Raw genomic sequence first — 9,484 nt, 5'->3', positions numbered from 1 at the left:
CTGGGAGGCTCTTCGTTTCATTTGGTATATTTCTTTTAGTTTTCTTTTCTTTATTTCTATCAGTGATCTTATCCGCACGAATAAAGCGAATAAATTACCTAGCTAAATCCATATTCTAGGCAGGTGCAGGACGTTACTTGGTTAATGCTGTGCGATACTCGGAAGAAATTGCGCACGCATTGAAACGTGAATGAAAGCAGCGTGGCTGCAGATGAGTACAGTAAACTGGGCAGGTTCACCTGGTGTAATTTTGAGAGGGTCATAAAAAGCTGTCGAAGATAACACTATCAATTGATGCGTATCATCATAAGCACTTCAGGGTAGGAATAATGGGCGAAGAACCCCGTAGAACCTCGCAGAATCCACTCGATGCCGTCGGCGAAGCTGTCGTGGTACCCATTCAGGTTCAGGCCATTCAAGTTCGCATAGAAGCAGTCGTTGTACCACCAGGCGCCGTGATACTTGACCGCACAGCTAGCCGACCCCCTGTCGTTGTCTCGGTCGTGAGTGGAGAACGAGCAGTCTTGGCTTGTGCTCATCGAGTCCCACCCTGCGAGGTGCACAAATCAGGAAGCAAAGCTCCGCTGTCAGGGTGACGTCCCCGTTATCGCTATGATCGTGATCTATTTTTTCCCACAGCATGAAAACAGGCTGTTCTAACGACTTCAAGCTGCTGCATAAACTTGTGATCCTCACTATTTCCCTATCTTTCTAACTAGCTTTCGGCCTCGCTATAGGGCTCGTTCCTTCATAGGTGTCGATTTCAACACACGTGTTACCCTACCTAAATTTGCACTATCAACCTTCACTTGCTTATCGTACATATGGTGACTGACCCGTCATACGCTATTCCACCTCTATATAAACAGTCAATCCAGAGGGTATTTGTGAGAAGTTTCCGTGTGAACTATTCCGTGCTTTCCGTGTCATATATTTTATTGTTATGCCTATCATGGTAATATTTGTGGTTAGTACTTTGACTCAAGCATTTTTACTAATGCCGCTTTGTAACCTATCAACGAACAGTATAAGGTGAAAAAGAACACTTTTGTAAAAGGGAGTGCTCTAGTCCCGTTTAGAGCGAGGGGTGGTGTGGTTGGAGCGGGGCTCTGTGGCAGTGTGAATCAATGAACCGGATCCGTGAGCACCTCACGTCGCATTCTCATTACATATATCCACTGACTTGAAAGTTCAACTGAAGGTTGTTTAAATAGAATAGTTGTCAGCCCAGAGCATGAGACGGATGAGTGGGCTTGCTTGACGTGGGAAATAGATTTACCGCTCTAGAATGCTCATGCAAGACAGTTATTTAACGGTAATCGGGAGGGTAGTGTGAGTTCGAAGGGTTCATATAGGTAGTGACAGTATTAGGGCACGTAGGGATTAAGGGGTCACCTGTAAGTGGTGGGAATATGCCATAACATGCGAATTTGAGGCGAAACCTCATGAGGTGATGGGGGAGTTATTCTTTTATTAGAAGAACAAAATCCCGCGCCGTAGGATTGGGAGAGAGGATGTCATCAACGGGATTCTGCCCCGGTCATAGCGCAGTTTTACTGGACAAAAACGTCACTTCACTCCTATCTGTTTCGAGGAAACTTCGTGAAGCCTTCTTCAGAAACTCTTTGGAATTCAATAACTGTGTTACTATAGGCATGAAAGATCAAGACATAGGTACCTTGAAACAGTACATTTACCTATATTAAGTTTTCCGGGCAAAATAGTTTGGTGATTATTGATGTAAAGACAAACCTAGCATTTTTGTGCTCGTGCTTTGTCGTCGCTAGCACTCTCAGAAAAAAAAAAGGGAGCAACTTCCACTGTTCGTCCCTCGAGCAGCGCAGTTTCTCCCTAGGACCAACCGGCTCTTCCCTTAACCGGACGGGTACAAGGCGAGCATCAACGTTTCCCCTCCATGTACCATCCCTCTCTTTGTCCATCGCGATAAATATGACTGCTCAGCGGTTTTGAACAAGCTCAAGGTAAAGACATCAACCACTCGCAGCCTCTCGTCACTGTGTTTTGATTTCCGCAAATTAAGTGACACATGCTTGAAAATAGCGTATCGTTGTGTACATATTTCAACACATACTACTGTACGCGCTTCCAATAACGGCGCTCTTGGTGTATCGCCCGCCATGCTAAGCCTAATCCGACTGGTGGCGGCGCTTTCTCTGGTCTGAGTGATTTAAAACAAACGTCACCGCAGTTCCTCTCTCTTAGCTCTGACGTACGACCGTACTCTCGTAATAAACGCGTCAATCATACCGGGCAGCCTCCGCGCGGTGCATGTACCCTATAAAGTTAAAGAAGTACGCACAAGTACACACAAGTAAAGTTACTGTAAAGTACACAAAAAAGTAAGTGCTATTATTAAAGTCCTAATATTGACCAGTATTATATTTTGAAAACCATAATGTGCAGTTTTCTGAAGATAAAATTAATTGCGCGCCTCACCCCGTGCGGCCTCCGGCAGACCACGCCTATATATACATGAAGTGCACCCCTTCCGAATGCATTATTTCGATGACGCATCTGTTTTCTTGTGTGGCGTTTGTGCTGTGGTAGGTTCGTAACGTGATGATTGTTTTTTTATTGCAGAAAGTCGTGCGTGTAAACGGATGGCTCAGTAAATGTCAATGACTTATACCTCCAAAGAGCCGCTTCGGCTAGTCCCGTGTTTTTCACCCTTTTTGTGGCACTACGTAGCTTTTAGAGGAAGAATTATGGACCTTCAATTACACTCTGGTGGTTAACTACCGAAGCGACCGCCTACGAATGGTCAGGTTTTTAATGAACGGACCGTTTCACCGCCAATGAACCATGCAGGCAGCAATCCTGGTAGTACTGAAGAGCGCCCCTCAAAGTACATTCAAACATGCTCGTACCAGCATGTCAGAACAACTTAACTGGTGCTTACGGTACGCGCAGATTGCCGCCGCTGAAATGTAGATAATCAGAAGAAAAAATAAGCCCCCCACTGTGTGCGCTTGTTCACCCATGGTAATTTCGGTTGAAGGGAGCAACGTTGCTCCTTTTGGAGGCACACATGATACATTGCCGTTGCCGTTGGTCGTTTTAGGGAGCAACTATCATACCATTTTTCCTAGGATCAGTGAAGCACATACCTGCCGGACCGAAGTATTTCCCGATATTCAGCTTGAAGTGCTGTTGCTCGGAGCCGACGTGGAAGCTGCCATAATCTAACGACACACTTTCGCCTGTTCCGTTTGTCAGCACAATTCTGAGGGCTGTATCGTTCGCCTCTGAAGTGAGCGCATGAAGGGCCCTGTTGCCTGCAAGTCAAAAAAGGAGTATTTAGTACTCTGAGGAAGGTGTTTCTATAAAAATTAAACTGCAGGGTTCCTCAGTACCTTGCATGCTGTCCCTATTTGATGCACCAAGAACGAGGCCTCTGACCTTCCCACAGTGCCGAGGGTTCAATTGAAAAGAAAAAAATGGTGGACCTGTGCAACTAGCCTATACCCTCTATACCTCCCACATCCAGTTTTCCTACCTCCAATTAGTGGCTCGGACAACCTCAACCCTCCAACTAAAATTACAAGTCAAGGTTTTCACAACAGATGAGAAAACAGAACATCGGTTCAACTTGACAGCTTAATAACTGACAAAAGTGCAAGTACTACGGGAAGATTCGAAATCAATGCGTTATTCTCTCTTTCTCTATCTTTATTCCGCGCTGACGCTCTTTTTGTCCATTCTAAGAGACTACAGCTCTTCTGTAACTAGTACGACCATTTGTCTCCTCATGTATTCCCGCGAGCGTGCTCTTCGTCTGTGCTGACAGACTGCCACACTAGGATTTGTCTTCTAATGTTGAGCTCGTACACACAAAAAAAAAAACGTTGTGTGATGGCCCGAATGTGCTGTCATTTGCAGCTGATGCTTCGCTGCACGATGTTGTACAAAGAGGCTGCATTTCAATGTATCTGTTTTTTACCTCCTTGAGTAAATATAGGGAGTGGTGTGGAGCGATCGAATAAGTTTATGACTTTCTTGGCCAGTGCTGAAAAAAGAAATTTGTGAGAAACAAGCAAGAAGAACAACTACGGGCCGTCCAGCAGGCCCTCTAGGCGTTGGCCAGGCAGGAACCCGGGGTGCCGGCAGCGGCCAGCGGTGATCCGCGCCGCACGCCCGCCACAAGGACGACGTAGGCCCAGTCTATGTGCGAAAGCGTGCACTGCAGGCATCAGTAAAGTTTTTCCAATCCAATCAAATTGTATGAGCAATTCATGAACACCAAACTTCTAGAGTTCCATCCCCCTCTCGTTTACTCTAATGAAAACGCAAATACTGGGCTGCTGTGTGTGAGATATCTGTCACGCTGCGGGGTCGAAGGCTGTTTTACGTCAACGCACCTCATATGTTTTCCGGAATACGGAGTTCCAGCTTGTGGTATTCTGTTATAACTCATTCCCTGTCTTGTCGACGGCAAATTCTCAACTTATTTATGATATTTGCTACTCAAAACCCGTGACGTGGAAGGACAGAAAACATTTGAAGCTTCGCATTATTTTGGTACACACAGTTGACAGTGTCCATCTTTTTCCACCCCTCATACTGAATGAGTTTTTGTTGGAGCCTGTTTCACACTCTTAACAGTAGCCAATCAAAACAGCCTTGAAGAACAGTAAAAAGCCTTGCGTGGTAAAAGCTTATTTCTGTAACTGCCGTCGGTCGATTGTGGTCACACCAGAGTTTCGTAATTCTCGAAACAGGGTCTTGTGCCCTTTGTTTTGCTGAAAGAACATGTGGGATAACACGACACAACGCACGATTTTGGTCCCTTCGTACCGATCCAGTACTCCTTGTTAGGGTCGCCGAAACCCGCTGCATACTCCGTCCAGTTTCGGTAGAAGTAGTAGGCGTTGTTGCCAAACTGTCCCCGTCTCTGGATCACCTACGAAAACCAAAAAGCAGCAACAAATATACTCGCTAACTGAAAGCAGCTACTTTTGATCGCCTCAGTTAACTCCCGCACAACAACGAGAATCATTTTTCCTGCAGAAGGGGCATTTACCACTCACATTCTTTTGGCCTGCGACAAGGCGGAAAGAATGTGAGCGGTTTCACATTGTGTGATGCATGGAGTCACACAGATAGATAAAAACTTTATTAACCACGGGTTATTGGGGACAGACTCGGCAAAGTTAGACTGGCTCACTCAAACTAATTTACCAATTTATTTTGGATTCATCTCTCGCTCAACCTCAGATTCACTGCTGAGGAACGCATCTAAGCGCACTCAAGCTCAACCTCACAGCGAGCGTAAAACTGTGAACTCGGGCTCATCCTTCACTCGGGCAGGCAACTCAAAATGGACTCAGAACTCACTGGGGTTCAGAATTCAAAATAGGTCTCAGAATTCACTCGAACTACGATTCACTGAGCGCCAATATATTTAGAACTCGGACGTACTCAGATTGACTCAGAATTTTGGATGCATGGTTTTTAAAATTCAAGCGGATTCTCGAAACGTTCGGGCGAAAACTCAGGTGCTGAAGTTCTCCCCTTTTTCTAAGAAAGACATGATCATGTACCTCCAGTGAGATCGGAATTGGATTTGGAACAGATTGACAAAGGCTTCCTGGCCTTTGTCAAGCTGTTCAAGCAGCTTTTAGCCAGGAAGTCGTCCAGTTGATTCTGGGAAAAAAAATAAACTTGAATTGAAATCGTTTCATGGTCCTGCAGTAAAGCGCACGGGCTTTACACGCGGCCTACGTTGTCGTCCGGATGTGCACGCAAATATCTCGACTCGCTTTTTCAGGCTGGTCGAGTCCCTGCCTTTCTTACGCTTACAGGACTCGGTAGGTAGCCCAGTCTGCGGTTCACGTCGCCCATTCAAGCGATGGCGGGAAAATTCGTCCTACAGCTTCATCCGGATGCTTCTTGCAACCACGGAAGAAGACGAAGCAGGAGGAAAGTCTTTTTCCGTTAGCTCTCTCCTTTTTCGCGAGTTTAACTCCCTTAGCAACTGTGTTGTCGACACGATACCTTCAAGGATGGGCGTTGAAGTTATCCCACGTCGACCAGACCCTGCACAACGGTCCGTATCATCACCGCCGTCATTAGCCGACAACTTGGAGCCTGCTGGTTGCCAATAATTCCCCGAACGGTCCATGACTGAGGAAATGGACTCAGACTCTGAATGTACCATCGTCCCAGGGCGTCGTTTGAAGAGGAAACTCCGCCGCATCTCGACGACAAGTGAGACGATGGGCGCCGGGTCATCTGTTCAAAAGGTCTTCACTGTTGGTTATGTACCCGTCAGGGACACCGATAACCTAAATGTCTTGAACCATCAGAAACTCAGAGTGCTTTCGCCGAGTTGCGATTAATCAGCTTAACGAAATCCGGATCAACGCCCGAAAGAACGTGCTGACTGTTGACGGAATCATAGACACGTTGAAGGCCATCAAAGTCTTAGGAAACATCTAGGTACGATTTTCGAGGCCCACGGGAAAGAAACAACTGGTGTCATCTCTGATGTAGACCTGAATATCAACGACCATGACTTCTTGCCGCTTCTGTCATCAACAGTCCGCATCCTGGACATTCATCGCATCGGTCGCTCGCTGTGCGTAAAAGTAGTGTTTCAGTGCGATTCACTGCCGGCGTCTGTGAAGGCAGGCTACGTGCGACACCGTGTGCGTCCGTATTTGCCACGGCCCCTGCAATGCCAGAAGTGTCAGCAGCTGGGCCATATGAGTGCTGCTTGCAAGAATGCCATGGCATGCAAGCGATGGGGTGATTCTCATGACCATGCTAGCTGCAAGGGCGCACTGAAGTGTGCAAACTGTTCGGGCCCTCACGCGGCAACACCTAATGTATACCCACAAATGATACTTGAGCGTCGAGTTCTGCGTCCTATGGTCCCAGAAAACTCTACCCAATGAGAGACTCAGCGTCAATTCTGCGACGTCGACGAAGCTCCCGTCGGAGACGTCGACAGTCACGCAGTATATCCCGGCACAATGACTACTTGCAAACCACACCGACGCCGCCATTACCACCACTACCGCGACCACCACCACCAGTGCGGACAAAGGAGGAATCACGATCCACTCCTACTCCTCGAGGGGCGAACACTGCATCTGAAAGTGTATCCATAGAAGACTAGCTTGCCTTGCTGCAACCAGCTTCTACATTGTCGGCAAGTGAAACGAGAGGACCACATGCCCAGCATAGCGGTGGACTGTGGCTCACAAATGAGGTCTTACGCATGCTTGAACAGCTGGTGAATACTATGCGAAGATTGATATCTGGGCTGTAAAGAGCACCTGCAAGGATCGCGGCTCAGGTGCTAGATGCTTTGGAGCCACTCGTTGAGGTACTTCAGTGAGTTCTCAAGGCGCAACAAACAAGCACACAAATTTTTGAGGGGGGACTTGGCAAGTCTTTCGTTATGCAGTGGAACGTAAGAGGAGTACGAGGGAATATGTCTGAATTTCGGCAGCGTATGTTTAAGTACCACCAATTCCCTGTTTTCGTGATATTTGAGCCAAATATTTCTTCCCGTTTCGTCTCTCCGGTTATGTTCAGCTGTTGTCGCCGGTAGACAGGTAGCAAGGTACTAATGTGCGTACGTAGGGACATACCCTACGTCAGACATACGATTTCCGCGCATGCCTTTAAGGAATATGTCTGTCTGTCTTTAACGCAGAAGCGACGGGTCGTTTCGATCATTGGCGCTTACATTCCTTCCCTCGCGGATATTTACTGCACATACCTGGACTTTGTTGAGCACACCGGCCCTTGTCCATGCATCATAGTCGGGCGATTTCAGCCCACCACCCCCAGTTTGGCAGTGACACAATTAGCACGAGAGTAACTGACTGGTGGACTTTATACACAACAAAACCTAACTGCTATAAATAATGGTTCCCCAACCTTTCCTCTTTGACTCTCATACTGCAGTTTGGACCTAGCAGTGGTATCAAGGAGTCTATCGCCTTCTGTAAGTTGGTGCTTTGATGTTGAATCACAAGGAAGTGACCACATACCAACTTACGTGCAGCTTCAATGGTTCCGACCGTCTGATGCCCTAGGGTCCATTGTACTGACCGGCCGAACTTCACGCTAGAAGTTGAGGATTTATATGCAAATACAACGATGGCGTCAAATGTAGAAGGCATTATATGGCCTGCAATGGGAGCCAGCACTAAGTATGTCAGCACTTCGAACCATCGAAAACTCGTTGATGCCTTGTACGAACAACTACAGGCTATATGGCGCCGCGCAGAGAGCCAGTACATAAGGGCGCAAGCTGCAGAAGATCTGTCAGAATGTCACCGCACACAGCTGAAAATACGATGGCCTTTAGAAAAACCGGGAAGAGAGCGTTGGCGGCGGTTTTGCTCGATGTTATATCCACGCGCAAACCCCTTTCACGGACCAGGCAAGTGGTGCAAATTCTTCAGCATCACCTGAAGCAGTTTTACCCATTTCGGGCTTTTGCTCTCCATCTCAGCCAGAGTGAAGAGGAAGTAGCCGAGGCAGACTACCGCCTACACGTCTCTTTTACGGTGCAGAAGCTTGATGCCGGTCTTTCATCCTCCCGCCGTTCATCTGCTCCAGGGCCTGATGGCATCCTGTACTGCGTTTTGCGAAGCCTTGGCAGAGAAGTACGAAAAGTCCTCCTATCATGGTTCAACGCAACGTAGACCTCTGGCTATGTTGCGTTGGAGCAGAGATGGAGATGCACGGAAAGACATTTCGTGTAAAGAAGAGTCTAAAATAAACAATAGCACGCGCCGAAATTTACAAACTATGCTCAGTCGCCTATTACGAATCTTCTGCCACCCTCATTAGTATTCGGCCGACGCAGTACCGCGAGGAGACACCTGGATGTTATTCGCGTTAGCTAGCCGGGATCTCAACGGGACACCATCAACACGTGTAGGACGCACTATGTTATAGGTTAGAGATGTTTCTTTTTATTTTTTATCTCCCTTGAAACGCTGTGTTTAGTTGCGGTAAAGGAAGCAGAACATTACAGGTGAAACAATTTTTGTTTATTGTTGAGCTCCTGGAATAGCTCGAATGACCGGCCTCTGGAATGAGGCTTCTTAGGAGTATTCGATAAACGTGAACGTACCGTCCACCCTCCGCCATCTGTGTCCATGTCGCAGTAGACGATCTGCCCATCGACTTCGGTTACCAGGGGGAAAATTGTGTAGAGGCCACTTGGCCTCTGACCCGCTTGCAGAAGGTCCTTGCAGTGCCGAGGACGGAGAGCCTCTGCGAACATCATTGCATTTGTACTAAAGGGAAAGCATTAGTTAACTGTTCGGCCAGAAATGGCGTGTCTATGGCACAAAAAACATGGTGGACCTCTCGAAGGCCGGGTAGTGTGCTCCGAAACGCTTTGCTTCCCAGCGCTGCGACGTGACGTCCGATATCCCGTCGCGCAATGCAGCCCGTTAATTAAAGGTGGCCCTGCCGCGAATTAAAACATCGCCCT

General features: G+C 47.5%; 1 protein-coding gene across 1 annotated transcript; it reads right to left on the bottom strand.

The window, feature by feature from the left end:
• Nucleotides 1–230: 230 nt before the first annotated feature.
• Nucleotides 231–9,253, bottom strand: LOC144177917 (ficolin-2-like). Its single transcript, XM_077705506.1, has 4 exons — nucleotides 9,119–9,253; nucleotides 4,816–4,921; nucleotides 3,129–3,296; nucleotides 231–550 (listed from the first exon to the last, which is right to left on the bottom strand). Exons 1-4 carry the CDS (start codon nucleotides 9,143–9,145, stop codon nucleotides 288–290), a joined length of 564 nt encoding a protein of 187 aa, XP_077561632.1. The 5' UTR covers nucleotides 9,146–9,253; the 3' UTR covers nucleotides 231–287.
• Nucleotides 9,254–9,484: the final 231 nt, after the last annotated feature.

This window comes from Haemaphysalis longicornis, unplaced genomic scaffold (genome assembly GCF_048455015.1).
Source record: "Haemaphysalis longicornis isolate Haplotype H1 unplaced genomic scaffold, Haemaphysalis longicornis Haplotype H1 scaffold_336, whole genome shotgun sequence".
In the NCBI taxonomy this organism is placed as follows: Eukaryota; Metazoa; Arthropoda; class Arachnida; order Ixodida; family Ixodidae; genus Haemaphysalis; species Haemaphysalis longicornis.
The sequence above is the reverse complement of the archived record's forward strand: the minus strand, read 5'-3'. Positions and strand labels throughout refer to the sequence as shown.

Bases quoted from the DNA above. Each gene is read 5' to 3' on its own strand.
- LOC144177917 (XM_077705506.1), bottom strand. From the start codon at position 9,145: ATGGACACAGATGGCGGAGGGTGGACG. The intron at 4,922-9,118 runs GTACGTTCACGT...TGGTTTTCGTAG, and splicing joins CAGATGGCGGAGGGTGGACG to GTGATCCAGAGACGGGGACA. The intron at 3,297-4,815 runs GTACGAAGGGAC...TTTGACTTGCAG, and splicing joins TAACAAGGAGTACTGGATCG to GCAACAGGGCCCTTCATGCG.